Source organism: Lytechinus variegatus, chromosome 10 (genome assembly GCF_018143015.1).
Source record: "Lytechinus variegatus isolate NC3 chromosome 10, Lvar_3.0, whole genome shotgun sequence".
NCBI classification, from domain to species: Eukaryota; Metazoa; Echinodermata; class Echinoidea; order Temnopleuroida; family Toxopneustidae; genus Lytechinus; species Lytechinus variegatus.
In genome coordinates, this window is record NC_054749.1 from 34,883,948 (window position 1) to 34,903,556 (window position 19,609).

Genomic DNA, 19,609 nt, shown 5'->3' on the forward strand with positions numbered 1-19,609 from the left:
GTCATCCACATCAACAAGCTGACTTGAATAAATATAGAAACTCAAACAAAGATAACACTGATATAATCAAACTTGGATATAAACATAATGCAGAAGTTATTAATTTCTGAGATAGTGATATGATGCACAACTTTGGAAATATACAATTGAAGGAACATCTAGGCAGATTATATTATTTTCATTTCTTCTGGAATATAAAATAAAGTTTTAATACTCCTTTGATATGTTTAGTTGCCATTACTGTTACTTATTTGAGGATTGTGATAATGATGATGATGCCCGGAAAAAATCAATACATGAAATTACCAAAGAAATGTTTGAAGAACAGGATAGAAGAAATGGGGGGGGGGGGGGGGGGTTATAGGTATTGAACAGTGAGAACAGATTTTTAGAAATACATATAAAAAAGATGGTCATAGATCAAAAGCAGCACACTATAGGAAAACCATATTGCACACTGGTGGATCCAGAGGGGGGGGGGGGGGGGTGGACACAGCCGGCCTGTGCCCCCTTAAAATTTGTAATGTGAAAATGGTGTTAAAGCAGAAGTGTGCCCCCCCTTTTGAAAGTGAAGACCTTTTTTTTGCTTGTCAATTTTTTTTCGTGGACAGATTCCCCTTAATTTCGGGTTAAAACCCTTTTTTTGCTTGTCAAATTTTTCCTCAGGAAAATGCGCCCCCCCCTTCCGAAAATTCATGGATCCGCCCCTGCATATTCATTACCAGAAAAGGACAGATTGGTGTGTAAAAATAGTAATTAATTGAAAAGAGAGTGATAGTGGTATGAACGGACACCTTACAAAAAAGTAAATAAAGTGAAAATGGAATAAAAAATTAAATGTTTCAAAACACCCTTTTGCCATTTGTGCAAAATGAAAAATAATATACTTACATGTATGTACATGGGGCTAGTTAAAATTAGAATCAGAAAGTTTAATCAATCATCAGGAGAAGCCATGAAAGGTTTTCAATATCTTTATGTTTTTACCAAAATATAGGTAGGAAAAGGAGGACATACGGGCCCTGAAAAAACCCAACTATAATACTTTCAGTATTACAAACGGAAAGCGGGTAGGCCTACTCTTTTGTCCTAAGAGTATGACTTTCCATGTTTGAAATGAAAAATGGAAGAACATTTTTTTTCTATTGATGTACTTTTAAAAAGTTTCTTCATGCAAACCAACACCTGTCTTACTTCTAATTGTTTTATCGTTTTTGCATATTAAACGTCTTTGGTTTTTGCCCAAAAGCGGCCCCGCCCCCCAAAACGACGAAGTCTATAGGCAATCAGCTGTTTTCTAAGTGCAGTGGGGTGACGTACAGCTGACCGTCTACCGTAGTCGAGCATCTCCGCCGTCGATTCTCTCACAAAAACATGGAAATTCGTTTTGAAAATAAGAGGGCCCTTGTGACTGGTGCAGGAAAAGGTGAGCGCATTATTTGACTCGTAAATTGAGAGAAATTTTCACATTATTAGTGAGATGAATTCGGCTGGTAATTTTGTGATGTATTTTAAGAGTAAGCCAGAGTGGCTCCTGTCCCGCTGTAGCCGATAATTTCGCTCATGTGCTATTTGAATACATATATCAAGGAATTGTGCTTTCCTTGATGTAATTGAGTGTATAATAGATTATACGCGCTGATGAACGAAATGGCTTTGTGTTTGTGACTGACTGTGAACGCTCCGCCTCCTCCCAGACCCAGACGGCCAGAGTCTTCACTCTATTTCTATATTATTTGGTAATTTTTTTTTATTCATTTCCAGGCCTCAAGTTTCTTTTTAAGGCCATGTTCCCACACTATAGTTCTCATTATTTTAGGGAATTTTCACAATTCTAGATCTACAATCTAGTCAGTGCAAATCAACAGGATAAATGGAAAATAAACTAGAATTTAATTCGTCATGCGGACGAATTAGGTGGTCTGTCATGATTTTTCATTCAGAGTCGGCTAATGTATAAAATGAATAATTTAGATATGATTGATAATCTTGATTCTAGACATCCTAAGAATAAATTTTGACCATTGCTCAATGTGATTATTAATGTTTCCCATAGACTTTACACGTAAGCAATTTTGAGAATTACAATTCCAATATTGCAAGTGAAAAACGTGCATGATCCCGGCATCTGATCAAAAAGTGGAGGGCACATTACCGAAAGCCCAGAATCTCAGCTATAACATATTAAAAGCTCCGGCAAAACTGACAAGAAGAAATGGAGATATGGCTCACGAAATAGAGGAATGTCGAATCTAGTTTTGAGAAAAAGTCATGTCCCATAGAGATTACACACAAAATACATGTGATATGAAAAAAACAATTATAATCTGTTTTATCTTGCTAAATTTTAACTTTCATACCTTTTAATTATCATAAAGGATCATGTAAGAGGTGGCAAAAAGAAAAAAAAAATGAAAAAAAATCATCTTTTCTACCCCAGGAATCGAACCTCCGCCCTCGAGAAAGCAAGTCAAATGCGTTATCCATTGAGCTACGATATTCCCCATAGAGATTACACGTAAGCAATTTTGAGAATTACAATTCCAATTTTGCAAGTGAAATACGGGCATGATCCCGGCATCTGATCAAAAAATAAAGGGCACACTTCCGATAGCCCAGAATCTCAGCTACAACATACTAAAAGCTCAGGGAAAACCGACAAGAAAAAATGGAGATATGGCTCACGAAATAGAGGAATGTCGAATCTAGTTTTGAGAAAAAGTCATGTCCCATAGAGATTACACGCAAAATGAGGAAAAATGACATGCCTCTTTTCATCGCTGTTTTACGCAATGATGCGTTTCTCAAAACGAAGATTCATGTTAACTGAGGAGAAAGAGTACATTATAAACTACAACATGTTGAAATCTGGCCGAAAAATGATCTTTATTCGAGAAGTTACAGCCAAATTTGCATAAATTTGATGACGTCATTTTTGAAAAAATGAAATTTTTAGTTTGGGCGCCATTTTGATGACGTCATGATATAATTTAGGAACAATGGTGACATGAAATCAAATCTACAACTAATACTCTATCGATATATGAAAAAAAAGTTGGGGGTCAACGGACTTTTTAAAGAGCTACAGTGAATTTACAATAGGCATGTTTTTGCCCATATATGGCCTATAGTGAGAGCTCGCGCGCACACGTGCTGCAAACTTTAATGGGTGTTAATTTCTATATTAATGGTTGTAGAAGGTTGATCAAGGTATCAAATTGCTCAGAATTTTATTAGCAATGCAATGATATTAAAAGAAACGGTTTTTCTGCGTTGCGTTAAGGTGTAACGCGCGGAAACGCGCGCGCATACGTGCGCGCGCGCAAATTTTTGAAATGCTTAAAATGACCTGAAACGTACCCAAAAAAATTTATAGCTCATTTGGACGATTTTTTTACCTTTGACGCGCGCGTCATGACTTCTACATGACCTTTGATGACATTGACAGTTGACCCTTGACATGAAGTTAATGTCATGTCAATATTGTTAATTTTTGATAATTGATAATGAAGATATGATCAAATGAAGAATTTTACAAAATGGCGCGTAGATGACGTCATCATGACCATATGACCTTGAAAAGCTTATTTTGCCGTCTCTATGATAGATTCTATATATGACGAAAAAATCAGCAAAATTGATTCAGCCAATTTCGAGAAAAGTTGGCGACAAACATAGGTGCCAAGAATAAAGAAATAAAGAAAGAAAGAAAGAAATAAAGAAAATTCTGACGAAATCAATAGGTGATCTGTCAGAGACAGACCACCTAATAAAATGGCACATTTGACAAAGGACAAATCTATTCATATTTCAAGTCAAGACAGTTTAACAAAAGTTTGGGTCCAGTGCAGTGGGATTTCAAGGCCAGTCAACAGGGCATCCTAGGCCACTATATCCAATGGTCTTGGATTATTATTCAAGCCCATTTGCGGCGGAAGCCAAAAAAATTTAGGGGGTGTCCACCTGAAATTTTGGGATGGACACAGGTAAAAATTTGGACAAGCGCCCCCAAAAAAGGTTATCAGCTTAATTTTAGGAGTTGCTAACCAAAAAAAAAAAAGTCATCAACCTTTTTTTCATGGGGGGAACAACACACGTTTCAGGGGGAGTCCACGTGAATTTAGGGGGGGGATGCAGGAAAAAAAATTGACAACCAAAAAAAAAAGGGGTTATCAAAAATTTTTTTTTTTGGGGGGGACCATCCCCCTAAAATTTTGTTTTGTGGGGACACTTCCCCCATCCTCCCCCCCCCCACGCTTCCGCCGCCTATGTTCAAGCCTGGCATTTGTTTAGTTGAAATAAAATTATTTGGCCAAAATGTTTACAAGTATTATTCATGCCAGTGCGCCATAAGCAAACGAAGCAAATATTTTGTTGATTTTGAATCTCTTTCAATATTGAAATATCAGCTTATAAATTTAGTATGATACTACAATGTGTTGATGATCTGTTAACTTTATTTCATATCATTGACTTTAATTTGTCTACCGGTATGTACAGGAATTGGCAGAGGAATTGCAGTAGCACTAGCAAAATGTGGAGCTTCAGTTACTGCTCTAACGCGATCCCAGGCTGATTTAGATTCATTGAAGAAGGAGGTAAAAAATACCCTTAACCCTATCTAGGCCGGGGTATTTTGGGAGTTCATATGGCCGGGGGGGGGCCTCCCAGGCCCCCCTCTAAGATCTCGGCCGTCGACCGCGCGATCGCGCCGAAAATTGGCATGCTGGTTGCCTGGGACATAATCTCCAAGACTGTGTAGTAATTTTTTTCGTGCGAATCGCTATTAAGTGATTATGCTAATTTATGCGTAATTAGTATGCGAAATCATACTTTTTCCTCTAACTCCCTAAATAACGCTCAAAATGTACTAATTTTTGGTATTGAAACTCTTTGTGGTGTTCTTAGCAAGTGTACATGAAAAAAATTGCGATATCAAATCATTTTCTTATGTATTTTATTGTTTTTTTGCAATTTCTTATGTATTTCCTTGTTTTTTGACCTTTTGTTTTTCATTGTTTTTTCAATGAAATTTTTTGGGGACTCTTCAGTGATCATAAAAAGCATAAAATAAATATATTTAGACAAGCAAAACTAAAAATAATCATACATTTATGAATTTTGGTTGAAAACACAATTTGCATTGACTTTGTACACGAAATCACGTTTTTGAGCAATTTTCGGTCTGACATGCACTTACATAATGTTGCATAATTTCGGAACCACATACCCGGAGGACGCAAAGTTGGTCTCAAAAGTTGCGCAAGACTTGAAAGTAAAAAGTCAGCGAGTGGCGCGGTCAAAAAATTTTGCGCGGCGAAACTATTGCGCGATTTGTTGAGGGGGGGCCTCCGAGGCCCCCCCCGGCCTAGATAGGGTTAAATCACATTCATTATATCGTTGAATTAATTTGAAATTTGTTGAACTTGAATAATAAAAACATTAAAGCTTCAGCCCCAACATGTTTTTCATAGAATGTGTAAAAAAACAGAAAAATGAGCATCTATTCCTCTAAATTTGATTTCTTAGATGGTCATGGTCACCCCCCACCCTGCTGCACACAATTTTTCGACTTACTGCTTCATGATATGCTGAAAGTAATATCATATACTGGTAGTATTATATTACTGATGCCATTCAATCACTAGCCAAAAAATTATATTTACTGTTCTTGCTTTTATTTTTCATTTTTATTTGTTTACTTTGTATTGATATTGTAAATTGACCTGTTCAGCCCTGCTGCTGGTCAATATATATGTGCATATAAACCAATAAATAATGATAAATAAATAATAAAATGTTTATGAACATTCAGTTGTAGGCCTATTTCATGACAACATTTTGTAATTTTCCCAAAAGGAAATATATTTGGCAATCAAGAATATTAAATGGCAGTAAATTGGTTTTTCTAGAGATTTCCAAGGTCTCTCCAACTTCTCATTTCCTGAATGATTCTTGATTGTGTTAATCTTTACACCTTCAATTCCATTTGTTTTGTTCAGGTGCCTGGTATTGAGACAATTTGCTTGGATGTTCATGACTGGGATAAAACAAATGAAGTGCTGTCACCCTTGCCTCCGTTCGATCTCCTGGTAAACAGCGCTGGTGTATCCAGTGGAGAAACATGCCTCGAGGTATCTGCCGAAGCCTATGACAAGTGAGACTTCATTGCTATTCTCTTTTGTAAGCTAACAATTTTACTGCATTTTGTCTAGTTTGAAACTCTGAATTGAGGATAAAATATTACTCATATAAAAAAGATTAAAGCTAAATAAAAATAAGACATTTCAAAGATCTGCTTTTTTCACAAAATAGCTACATGTATATTTAGTCTCATGCAAATGACAAATGACGGGATGTGCATAGAACTGTTTTGTGAAATTATGGGAAACCTTTAAGTCATAACTTTCATTTTGTACACCTGATTTTGATGAAATTTTCAGTGTTATGCTTGTTGAATTTTTCTCTTTTTATTCATATCATTTTTTTGTTTTGGTGGACTTGTCCTTGTCAAATAATCAGAAGTGATGGGCATCAATGTGAGGAACACTGCTGTACTGTGGCAGATTTAAAGTCTAAACACATATTATGTAAGGTGAATTTGGGAATGATTACACTTTTTTCATGTCTGTTTATTTTCAGTGTTATGATGATAAATCACCGATCAATCCTTCAAATCACAAAGGTAATATGACTTCTTTGGAAAAACAATTATTGGTTTGTTCTATAGTCTCAATGAAGCTTGTTTATTTAATGATAGCACTCATTCACAAAATATGCAATACTAGTGGTCTATTACATACATGTAAATTACTCTTTTCAGTGTAAGAAATGAAGACTTGTGACTGTCAGCACTCAATTCATGATATTGTTATCGTTTGCTTGAAAGAAATGTTAGTCACTAGGGAATAAAATGGTAATACAAGAAGATTGAATCAGAAAATGAACCAGTCAATTGAAAGCTGGAATCAGTGTTTCCATAAAGCCATACATGTAGAAATTAAAAATTGTTTAGCACAGTCAGAAACAGTATTGTGCATTTGAAGTACAATGTAGGCAGGGGTAGGCGGGTAGCACCATGGTATTGATGGAGGCATGATCATATAGTAATACAATGTACGTAAAGCCACTTTTTTTTTCTATTCCATTTTCTTCCTTTTCCCCCTCTTTTCTCTTGTCCAACTCACATCTGAGTTATTTTTTCCTGTATTGCAGGAGATATATAAGTTATTTTACTCTATTATACTATGGTATGGTTTTCCAATAATGGTACAACTAATCATCAAATCTGACATTGGAGATAGGCCTTTACATAGTTTTAGTGGATTGGTTCTTTGATCAACATTTCAAAAATGTCTTTTCTCTTTTGGTCTTATTGTTTTATAGATTATAGCAAAAGGAATGATTGCAAAAGGATGTGGTGGATCTATTGTGAACCTCTCTAGTATTGCCAGTTTACAGGGACTCACAAACCATGCTGTTTATGGTGAGAAATATTTTATCATGTTGTATATATGTTGATATTTTTAGAGGTTATGTCCGCCCCAACAAGAAGTACATTTGAATAAAAGAATAAAAAGGGATAAGCACGTTAGCACAATGCTGATAATTTCTCCAAAGTCCAATGTAAGTAATCAAAATATGATATTGTTCAATTTCACATTTTTCATTGAAAAGAACGCATGAGAACGCATAACATATTTATAAAAACTACCTGGTTGTGAATACCATTTTTCTTGTCTCTCTTGGTTTCACTGAGTTTTTTTTTTGTAGCCCTTGTCCATGTCTGTTATTGCAGCCTGTGCCTCAGAATGTTTTACTAGATAGATGAAGGATGATAAATGCTGTGTTTACAATTGTTATTTTTGCAGCTTCAAGCAAAGGGGCTTTGGATTCATACACAAAGGTTGCCGCTTTAGAATTTGCCAGACACAAGGTATCTGTAGGATTAGTACTATTATTTATTTCTTATGTTAACAAGCAGAACCAAGGTAATGTTTAAAAGGGGTAGGGACTAGGGAACAAGACCACCTATCTTGTGTTAATCAAATTACAATTTGGGCCTGAATTCACAAAGGTAATTTTGTCCATTGTTTATGCATACTTCCTGTATAAATCATGGTTATTTTACCGCGTCTATTAAAAGATGTCCGATGCTGATGCGCGCTTTTGTCACAGTGCGCCAAATTTACGCCTCTTAGCGTGGTTATTAATTTATTCATGAGTCCACTGTTTTGAATGAGTCCACTCTTCAAACAGTGGACTCGTGAATGAAATAGCGTATCTAACTATGGTAACAGGCGACAATATGGCGCACTGTGACAAAAGCGTGCATCAGCATTAAACATGTTTTATACACGCGCCCAATTCGTGCTAAATTGAGCATAACTTTTACAAGAAATCTGCATCAACCATGGATTCAACCGTGGGTTTTCAAAACCACCTTTGTGCATTCGGGCCATAGAGTTTCACTACTTTACTTTTTGATGTTCTTAATTTTTTTTTTCTTCTTTTCCTTTTTTTGTCTCTTTCATTAATCTATTCTTGTCATTAGGTGGTCTGTCTTTGACAGATCACCTCTTAATTTCGTCAGAATTTTCTTTTTATTTCTTTCTTTATTTCTTTCTTTCTTTCTTTATTTTTACGGATTTTCTTGTCGCCAAGTTATCTCAAAATGGACTTGGTCAATTTCATTGAATTTCATGTCATCTATAGGATCTGTCATGGACACGTCAAAATAAGCTTTTCAAGGTCATCAGGTCATGATGACGTCATCTAGGCGCCATTTTGTAAAATCACATTATCAATCATATCTCCATTATCAATTATCGAAAATCAGTCAAATTAACATCACATCAACTTCAGGTCAAAGGTCATTAGGTCATGTCATCAAAGGTCACCTGGAGGTCACGACGCGCGCGTCAAAATTTCAAAATGCTCAAAATCACTTTTTGACCGAACGAGAGTACGTTTCAGGTCATTTTAAGCATTTCAAAAATTTTGCACGCGCGCACGCATGCGCGCGCGTTTCCGCGCGTAACGCCTTAACGCAAAGCAGAAACACCGTTTTTTTTACATCATTTCATTGATAATAAAATTCTGAACAATTTGATACCTTGATCAACCTTCTACGACCATTAATAACGAAATTAACACCCGTTAAAGTTTGCAGCACGTGTGCGCGCGAGCTCTCACTATAGGCCATATATGGGCAAAAACATGCCTATTGAAAATTCACTGTAGCTCTTTAAATAATCCGTTGACCCCCAATTTTTTTTTCATATATCGATAGAGTATGAGTTGTAGATTTGATTTCATGTCACCATTGTCCCTAAATTATATCGTTACGTCATCAAAATGGCGCCTAAACTAAAAATTTCATTTTTTCAAAAATGACGTCATCAAATTTATGCAAATTTGGTTGTAACTTCTCGAATATAGATCGTTTTTCGCCCAGATTTCGATATGTTGTAGTTTAGAATGTACTCTTTCTCCTTAGTTACCATGAATTTTCGTTTTGAGAAATGCATCATTGCGTAAAACAGCGATAAAAAGAGGCATGTCATTTTTCCTCATTTTGCGTGTAATCTCTATGGGACATGACTTTTTCTCAAAACTAGATTCGACATTCCGCTATTTCGTAAGCCATATCTCCATTTTTTCTTGTCAGTTTTCCTTAAGCTTTTAGTATGTTGTAGCTGAGATTCTAAGCTTTCGGAAGTGTGCCCTTCATTTTTTGATCAGATGCCGGGATCATGCCCGTATTTCACTTGCAAAATTGGACTTGTAATTCTCAAAATTGCTTACGTGTATTCTCTATGGGGAATATCGTGGCTTTGACTGCTTTCTAAAGGGCGCGGGTTCGAGTCCTGGGGTGAACAACATGATTTTTTTTTTCACTTTTTTTTTCTTTTTGCCACTTCTTACATGATCCTTTATGATAATTAAAAGGTATAAAAGTTAAAATTTAGCAAGATAAAACAGATTATAATTGCTTTTTTCATATCACATGTGTTTTGCGTGTAATCTCTATGGGACATGACTTTTTCTCAAAACTAGATTCGACATTCCTCTATTTCGTGAGCCATATCTCCATTTTTTTTGTCAGTTTTCCCTGAGCTTTTAGTATGTTGTAGCTGAGATTCTAAGCTTTCGCAAATGTTCCCTTCATTTTTTGATCAGATGCCGGGATCATGCCCGTATTTCGCTTGCAAAATTGGAATTGTAATTCTCAAAATTGCTTACGTGTAATCTCTATGCGGAATATCGTGGCTCAATGGATAACGCATTTGACTTGCTTTCTCGGGGGCGCAGGTTCGAATCCTGGGGTTAACAAGATGATTTTTTTTTCTTTTTACCACCTCGTACATGATCCTTTATGATAATTTAAAGGTACAAACGTTAAAATTTAGCAAGATAAAACAGATTATGATTACTTTTTTTAATCACATGTATTGTCATACATCAAAGAGACTCTTTTACAGTGCTTTATCATCTCCCGTCTTTCACAAGTATTCTATTCATAATCAACATTCAGTCGTCATCATGAAGATCACATTGATCTGCATGAACATGGTAATAGTGATCACGATGGCGAGTATAAAGACAGACCACCTAATTCGTCCGCATGACGAATTAAATTCTAGTTTTTATTTATTTTTTTCATTATTTGAATTGGAAAAATAATGGGTGAGGGAGTCACCCACCCTGCCCTTTCCTGTAGCACTGCCCTTGATGATGTATGTATACATTTATTTGAAGAGGACATAATAATATATTTTGATTGTTACATCAAAAGATTTTTTTATCAAATGATGATTTACAGAGCACAGTATGACTTTGTATAAACTTGTGATTTCATTTGATTTTGTGGTAGATCCGAGTGAACTGTGTGAATCCAACCGTGGTACTTACACCAATGTCCAGGAAGTACTGGTCTCAAGAGGAAAAGAAGGCCGCTATGATGAGCAGAATACCTCTGGGTAGATTCTTGGGTAAGTCTTTTATTTCTTTTGTATTGTAAGACCCACTACATCACCAAGGTCCTGTAACATAGCGATTAATCTCTGATTTGAAAGAGCAAGTCTGATTGGTTCCTAGTCAATCTACTGAGCAAAATGCGCATGCAACGGTGATCCCGATAGGCCAATTTATTTAGCCCAGATGGGTCTTGAAAAGAGTTACGATTGATCCAATTCAACGTCGGATTAATGGAAATCCATCAATGTCATAATTATTACTTCAGGAAATTTGCACAATGTCCTTTGTGAACAAAGAGGGGTGCACTTAATTGTCAAAACAATGAATGTATGAATACAATGTATGCATCATATCTAGAAATATTTTGAATAAACATGTATTTAGATGTTGATGGCTTTCCATAGTTGTGGTTGGTTGGATCAATTGTAATTTATTTGCAAGATGGGGCTCTAATTTTCTTTTCACTATTTATTAGTGGAAAAATAATAGTTTCATGCAAAATACTAATTTTTAAAGTTTCAGTTATATGCGCTGCCTTTATGAATACTGATGAGTGATTTCTTCACCAAAATAGTTTTTTAGGTTGAAAAAAAGGGAATATTCTTTTTCAGGTTTTTAGCTCTCCATCACAAGGCAAATCAGAAATAATGAGTTTAATGAGATATCAAAGATTCCTACACATGATTCCTTGTACACATTAACAGGAGAACTTGAAGAAATAAGAATGATCAAATGTCTAGGAGGTTCATAGTTCAACATGAGGATATTCTTTAACCCTAATTCTCCCGGGGGGGGGGACCATAATGGCCCCCCCTCAACAATTTTCGCGATATATCTGCTGCGCGAAATTTTTTCACCTCGCAGCTCACTGACTTTTTACATTCAAGTCTCACGCAAATTTTGAGACCAAAGTTGTGACGCCTGGGTACGCGGTTACGACATAACACAACATTATGCAAGTGCATGTCAGACCCAAAATTGCTCATAAACGTGATTTCATGTACAAATCCAATGCAAATTGCGTATTTAGCCAAAATTCATAAATGTATCATTATTTCTACTTTTACTGATTAAACTTAATTAATTTTGCCTTGATTATGATCAGAATTATGTCTGGAACAATTTCCATTGAAAAAACAAAAAACAAAAAGTAAAAAAACAAAGAAATACATAAGAAATTTATAAAACAATAAAATACATAGGAAATTTATTTCCAAACCAAAGTTTTTTTGAATTACGATTGTTAAGAATGCTACAAAGAAAATTTTTACCAAAAATTAGCATTCTAGGAGCTTTATTTAGTGAATTAGAGCAAAAAGTATGATTTATGCATAAATTAGCATAATTAATTCATATAAAATAAAATCTCATTATTTTGGAAAATTTTACCATACAGCCTTGTAGATTACATCGCACACTACCAGCGTGCAAATTTTTGCGTCGCTCGCGCGATCGGCGGCCGAGATCTTAAGGGGGGCCATAATGGCCCCCCCCCCCCGGGAATGACAAGAATCAAAATACCCCGGGAGATTTAGGGTTAAGACTGTTGAATGGAGGAATTATGAAAACAAATTAACCGGTTGAATACTGAATTCTGTCATTCTCATAGACTTTGTGCAGGTATAACCCTGTTCCAGGTGTCAAGGGGTTAAATGAGAAATGAACATGAAAGAGACGCAGTACAAAGTGAAAAGCAATGAGATTGAATTATCATAGTACCATCAAAGATTACTAAAAATAATTCCTTGAATGCATTTTGTATAAAGTCCATGAAATGACTGTAAACCAGTTGAGATACAAGGTCTTGAAGCAGATGAGGAGTTAATGAGATAAGGATTCCCTATGTTCTTGGCAGGTTTGCTGTCTGTCATATAGGCCATGTTTAATATTGAGGACTACAACTATCTATGGCAAACTGCAATATTTAAGTAAAAATCAAATATCAATGGGAGTCACCATAATATTAAAGTTACTATAATTTGGTTTATTCACAATACGTTGCACCACCTAGAGGTTGCAACAGACAGCGGGGTCGACATCACAGGTTCATGCAGCACACAATACTAGTGTACTGTAATGTGACTGTTTGTGTTTCTTCATCATCCTCTGCACTTGTGAACACCATAGCAACAGTGGTGGAAAATTCACCCAAAGGTTCTAAATTTCACAAAGAATTATGCAGCATTTTCGTTCGCAGACCCTGGTTGACAGCATATATGCGAGCCGGTTGAGCCGTGCCGGCCGCGCCACTGCAGCGTAAAATAGGGTACACACATGCAGCACACACCACAGAGATGAATTTCGATGTTGATTTTTTCCCATGAGGCATTGCAAATGTTAGCCCGTCTGCTGCAACCAATGGGTGGCGCACTTTGGTGAATCAACTGAATTGTAAAATCTTTATGAAACGGGCTCCAAGAGTGCATAGCATATCTATCTGTGGAGGCTTGGTGGACTAAGCTATTTTATTGCCTACACTGTTAATCACAGTTTGATGAATGAATTGGCAGCTAAAAATCCATAAAAGTATAAGTTGCCTTTGTATACCTTGATAAATGCTTGTAGCATAGTATGCTAGTTGTATACTAAGCAATGTATTTTATTTCTTTTCCAGAAATTGAAGATGTGGTTGATCCAGTTCTGTTCTTACTTAGCGACAAGAGTGCAATGATCAATGGTATCACCATGCCGATTGACGGGGGTGCTTCAGCGACGTTAATCTAGGGTATGAAATCACCTCAATGAATAACTGAATGAAAATATTCCATTTTGATATATATGTGGGAAAGTATACCAGTGATCTACCTCCAAATTACATTTTATGTTGGGAAGAATGCTTTGATATTTGAACATTTTTTTTATCTGCTTTTATGGTTTATGGGGGAGGGGTAGAGTAGAAATTGGATAGAGTGTGATATACTTCATATTTCATTGTTCTATGGCAATTGCTTTGTTCTTACATCAAGGAAAATTTAGGATTTTTATTTTCTCTTGGTCTATTAATGATATTTTAGCTGTAATGAACATTTTTCCTCAAAAATGAAATGTAGATGTGAATAATCAGAGATGTTTATTTGTAATTATTGATTTACCAGTTGATTGTTATAATCATAGATTTTTCTTTTCTTAAGATGTCATATATACAACGAAGCACAATGAAGAAGTGCTTGATTATGATAAATGAGTTGATATATTAAATACACCATTTGTAATGTATGCCTAATAATTCAAAGGTAATTGTAAAGTGCCTGAAATTATTTTAGATTATCTTAACTGGAAGAATGCATAATGGGAGAAATGGCATGCAATATTTGTTTAACCAACTATGTTATATGTGTTATATGACCTTTGGTATGGTTCAGAAACATTGGACAATGAAGAAGTCTGTCAAAGATAGACTAGATGGCACATGTACTCGACTTTTAATGAGGGTACAAAATATTAGTTGGAGAGATCACAAAACAAAAAGATGATATTTATGGAGTTCTTCCACCTATCTCCACCAGCGTGGATTAGGGTTTGCTGGTCACTGTTTCCGAAGTGAGAAGAATGCTATTTGTGATGTACATTTGTCACGCCCACTTTATAAAATGAGAGGACGGAGGCCTTTAAATTTTGTTGATTATGTAGGGATACAAAATGGGTGTTATTAAAATAAAATCTGTGACCAAAATCTACTGTTACAAAAGACACAATATGTCAGAACTACTCCCTTGATGTTTTTCTTCATGGAGTGAAATAGCGCCCTCTTTAGAAGCTGTGGTGTACATGTACAATATTTGTGAGGACTCATGATTTTCTTGAGCTACCATATTGATATTGTATTACGTGAGGGTGTAGCTGACCGATTTAGGAAGAATGTTATGAGTGTCTGACATCAGATTAACCTGCCACCATATAGGCTTCGTTAAAGTGATTGGTTATCATTGGTTTGACTTTTAAAAAATCTGAGCTAGAAGGTCACACTTGTCACCTGTGTCTCTGATATGTTACAAAAATGAAGCCCAGAAAAAATTGCATTCGAAAATCATTATTTAGTGCTTCAAAAATTGAAATATAAAGTGACCGGAAACACCATCTTAATTTCATCCCATACACTTATGTGTACTATTTAGGTGTCTATAAGACGCCTGTTTACAAAATCGGGGTATGCCTTGTAGTTTAAGCTTTTCATTCTCAATAATGGTTGTTTTCAGGGTTTATTAGTTCTAATACATGCACTTGTAGACATGTTTCATCTTGGTTTGAGAATTTTTTAAATCGGCTGCTCACAAAGTTAAACAATACCTTTAACAGATAAAGTATTTAGTCATATTAAAATCATACTTGCAATGTGACCATCTCTCACTGTTAAAATCAGATTTTCTGTTTTCCTCAAGTAAAGATACTTGAACGTGAACTATTTAAAGAGGATCATGTTCATAAGATTAAGTTTCCTGTAAAGACCAGTGTTAGATTCTAGCAGTCTTAATGCACAGTTTCATAGAGCTTTTCGTACATTAAGAGCTACTTTAAGAACGACTGGTGATCCTTTTTTGTAAATGGTATACTGTACACCAAAATGTTCATTGGCGATGGTTAAGCATGTAAGAAAGGTTCACCAGTCGTTCTTAAAGTCACTCTTAACTTGGGACAGCTTTATGAAACGGCCCCCAGGTTTCACGATATTATCACCCACAGTCAGCTGATTGATCGATCGTGAGTGATAGATTTTAATTTAGATATTCTTACAAAATGAAATACAGGGACCCGTATTCTGAAGTCAGGTTTAACTTAGACCATTGTCTAACTCAGTGCTAAAAATATGGGAAGCCAAAAGTGTCAAAATTCTTATCGAGTTGTATGTTTCTTATGTTTTCTGTGCTCTTTCCGGATTCATCAATGGTGAAGACAATCATCTATTTATACTACCTAGACAATTATGAATGATTTGAGAGCCAAATGAGTTGAATATGATATATCTACCGGTCGTGATTTATGTAACAATTGGCTGCCCATACTTAAACCACAAGTTTAAACCTAAGTTTAAGTTAAACCCGAGTTCAGAATACGGGACAGGGAATGTAATAATTCCCTCTGCGCCTCTGAATAGGAAACTAGATAGTATAGGCGCATTCTAAGTGCTATATATTAATGAGGGGGGGGGAAGGGGCTAGATTATTTCATCGATTTACTCTGTTTCATTACATTCCTAAAACCTGTCTTCAGTACAAATTACCCATGAAAATTAATGAAATAGATCTTTTTCATATTTAAGCTCTACAAATTACTTAATCCTATGCCTTGAAAGAAAACTTTCCCTTATGACCACTTAACACAAATTTATCATAGAATCGAAATTAAGTTTCACATTAGCGAATTACTTAAAAAAATAGTTATTGGCCTGTTTGTCATATTAATTATTATTTATATTTTTCAACTTCAAAATGAATATCAAAATTGACAGGGTGTGTATTTGCAGATTAGTGGTTTCTTAGTATATGACTATCACTGACCATGAGCTATTTTATTTATATCAATACAAATTGATCTGCTTGCCATTGAAAAAAAATGCATGTATTTGGTTTTGCCTTTTTTTTTATAATATACTGTTTAAATTTCATGTGAAACATGAATCATGTTTGATTTTCTGTGATTTTTACACTTCCTCAGTGTTATCATGTAAAACATGCATATTTGTGATTTCCAACATTCATGAAGAATATTTATAAATTGCATAGTGTTTCAGTCTTGCTATGTGTAATGTTAGTGTGTTTTACACCTGTAGACCTAACCCTGGCAATTTTGAACTTGTGGTTGGAAAAATAGAGCAGGTGGGTGTTTCATAAAGATGTTAAGTTAAGAGTGACTTTAAGAAGGTGATCCTTTCTTGTGGTAAATGGTATATTCATTGGCGATGGTTATAGCACATAAGAAAGGTTCACCCGTCGTTCTTAAAGTCACTCTTAACTTACGAACAGTTTTAATGAAATGGCCCCCAGGTATATAAATACTGCCATACTTTGGCAAAAGGAAGCAAGTTACAAAAGTATCATTTGATGTAAACGAGCAATGTGTGTTCGTCATAGGTGTCAATGCAATTTAAGAGCATATTTTCTTCAATATCTTTCCATAGAGCGATAATTTGTTCTCCAAATTTTGCCTGAACGTGCAACATACAAAGGGTGTTTCAGAAACAACAATACTCACATTTGACTGATGTGTCACTTGCTCCCTTTTGTCAAAGTTGGGCAGAATACTGGTAGCTCTGAATAGAAGATCCACCCATCTTTTAATATTGATATTGCTGTATGTTAATATTTGCATTTTTGATTCTCAACTTATTGACACCCTTGGTTTTGTGTTTGTACAGTACACCCCCCCCCCGAAAAAAAATTGAACCATACTAAACCAAACCAATTTTCTTTCCTACCTAATTTTTTTTCTCGTGCAGTATCAGAGAGATAATGTCAAGAATTCAGATATTTGAAGGATGTAGTTACGTAAAACTAATAACAACTTTTGGTTTCTGTCTGGAATATCAGAAAATCAAAGAAATCAAAAGATTGAAATAAGGTCAGTAATTGTGACATTTTTTCTTATGTGACTGGGGAGGGGGCTAATCCCGCGGGCTACTTGCATTAAAGAAAGCATGAACATTTTGTTTAAGACAGACATATGTATGTCTCTCAGTGATGTTATTCTACAAATGTTATTTTCATAATAAAAAATGAAATAAATAAAAACTATCAAAAGACAAACTTTTAATATTCTTATGTCTTGCTACAGTATAGTCATTGTTTAATTTTTACTCTGCATTTAATAGAAACATGCATTAATGTTTATTTGAAGATTGGTGGTGGATAGAAGCGTATTATACAGATTGACAAGAATAATCGGGTCTGTGAAATTCAAAATGTACATACATTTTTTTTGTGCACAAACCCGGGGCACAAACCTTTGGAGGAACTATAGAATTCGAAAAAGAAAAATGAATACCGATTTTAGTGAATGACAAGCAGCCATGTAGAACACGATCTTGTATTTTTTATTTGCTTTGGGAGTGTGACCGTGACTAGATACACAGAGGGGATTTATTTTATACATGGTTAATATGAAAAAGGCAAATTGAAAAATGCAGATCACTGACAGTCTGCAACGAAAAGTTAAGAATGTTATAGAGGGTAAGAGAGAAGGAAGGAGAGAGAGAGAGGGAGATAGAGTGAGGGGGGGGGGGGGTAAATAGATTTTGAGAGAGAGGGAGAGATGACAGAGGGCCGGGGGGGGGGTGAGAGTGAGACAGAAGGGGAGATAGAAACACAGAGGGTAGATGACAAGAATGCGTTTGATTATAGAAGAGTACTAAAATGGCTGTTCTTCAGTTGAATTTACCCTTGATATCCAGGTAGGTGTTTCATAAAGCTGTTCGTAAAGTTATGAACGACTTTACGCACGACTGGAACCTGTTCTTGGGTCATAACTCAATTACATAGGGATATCACATAGCACAAGAAATGATCACCAGTCGTGCTTAAAATCATTCGTATCTTACGAACATCTTTATGTAACACCCGCCAGATCTGCCCTTGATATTCATCTACACTGTTTGTGAGGTACAGATAAGTGACTATTTTTTTTACACAAATCTACCTGCAAATAAGATACACATATTTGGTTCCCGGCTGAGTGGTTGATACAAAGAATTTAAATAGTACTTATGCGATTACAATCCTCGGTTATCGTATTTCAACTTCTTTTCTTCGTTATTGACGGAAAATGATAAAAGGAATTAATTATAGGACGATCGTTAACGTCCTGCAGTGAACTATATGGTGCTCCTTTGGCTTGCAAATTCGACAAACTTATAATATTTATTTGATAGATTTCTTCTATTGATTCTATTGTAACAAACAGAATACAGGATGATGAGTTTCGTAGGTTTAAGTATTATCATGTCAACTTCGAAAGCAGTAATATCTCACTTTTTACATCTTCCAATTTAATGTAACGTTCAGGCCTTGTTTTTAGAATGTTTTCAGTGATTCGTGTCATAACCATGACGGCTATGATATCTAAATTCTCAATCTTTATATTCAGAGGAGGAGCGGAATTAGAATATATGCTAATTGATATTGTTTTTAAAGGAGAATGAAAGTTTTGGAACAAGATAGCTTGTATGAAAACAGAAAAATAAAAGAAACAGATCATCGAAAGTTTGAGAAAAATCAAATAATGAGAAAGTTATGAGCATTTAAATATTGCGATCACTAATGCTATGGAGATCCTCAAATTGGCAATGCGACAAAGATGTGTGATGTCACTTTTGAACAACTCTCCTCATGAAGTTAGTATATATTTCTCTTAAATTGCCTCTTTTATCACATCTGTCAGTAGATCATGTTCTTTCTGTAGGAGGGCATGTAATACAGATTTTTAAAGAATACATCATGGATAAAGAGTTTGTATCACCATAAGAAAAGGCAAAAGAGACATTTTGAGGGTATTTTATAGTCCATCAAAGGGAAAGTTCACATGTGACATCACACATCCTTGTCGCATTGCCAATAGGAAAATCTCAATGCTCATAACTTTCTCATTATTTGTCCGATATTTCTCATACTTTCTTTGTTCTCATTCTTTGATTTTTTTT

At 35.4% G+C, this 19,609-nt stretch overlaps 1 protein-coding gene across 1 annotated transcript; it reads left to right on the forward strand.

Moving 5' to 3' along the window:
* The first annotated feature begins 1,322 nt into the window (after window positions 1–1,322).
* LOC121422815 (L-xylulose reductase-like) lies at window positions 1,323–13,848 on the forward strand. Its single transcript, XM_041618023.1, has 8 exons — window positions 1,323–1,426; window positions 4,501–4,598; window positions 6,003–6,157; window positions 6,643–6,685; window positions 7,387–7,486; window positions 7,872–7,936; window positions 10,877–10,994; window positions 13,595–13,848. The coding sequence occupies exons 1-8, from the start codon at window positions 1,375–1,377 to the stop codon at window positions 13,702–13,704; spliced, it is 741 nt and encodes a 246-aa protein (XP_041473957.1). The 5' UTR covers window positions 1,323–1,374; the 3' UTR covers window positions 13,705–13,848.
* Window positions 13,849–19,609: the final 5,761 nt, after the last annotated feature.

Excerpts from the sequence above, each read along its gene's own strand:
- LOC121422815 (XM_041618023.1), top strand. The coding sequence starts at position 1,375 with ATGGAAATTCGTTTTGAAAATAAGAGGGCCCTTGTGACTGGTGCAGGA. Across the intron at positions 1,427-4,500 it reads TGTGACTGGTGCAGGAAAAG|GAATTGGCAGAGGAATTGCA; the intron begins GTGAGCGCATTA and ends CGGTATGTACAG. Across the intron at positions 7,487-7,871 it reads CACAAACCATGCTGTTTATG|CTTCAAGCAAAGGGGCTTTG; the intron begins GTGAGAAATATT and ends TTATTTTTGCAG.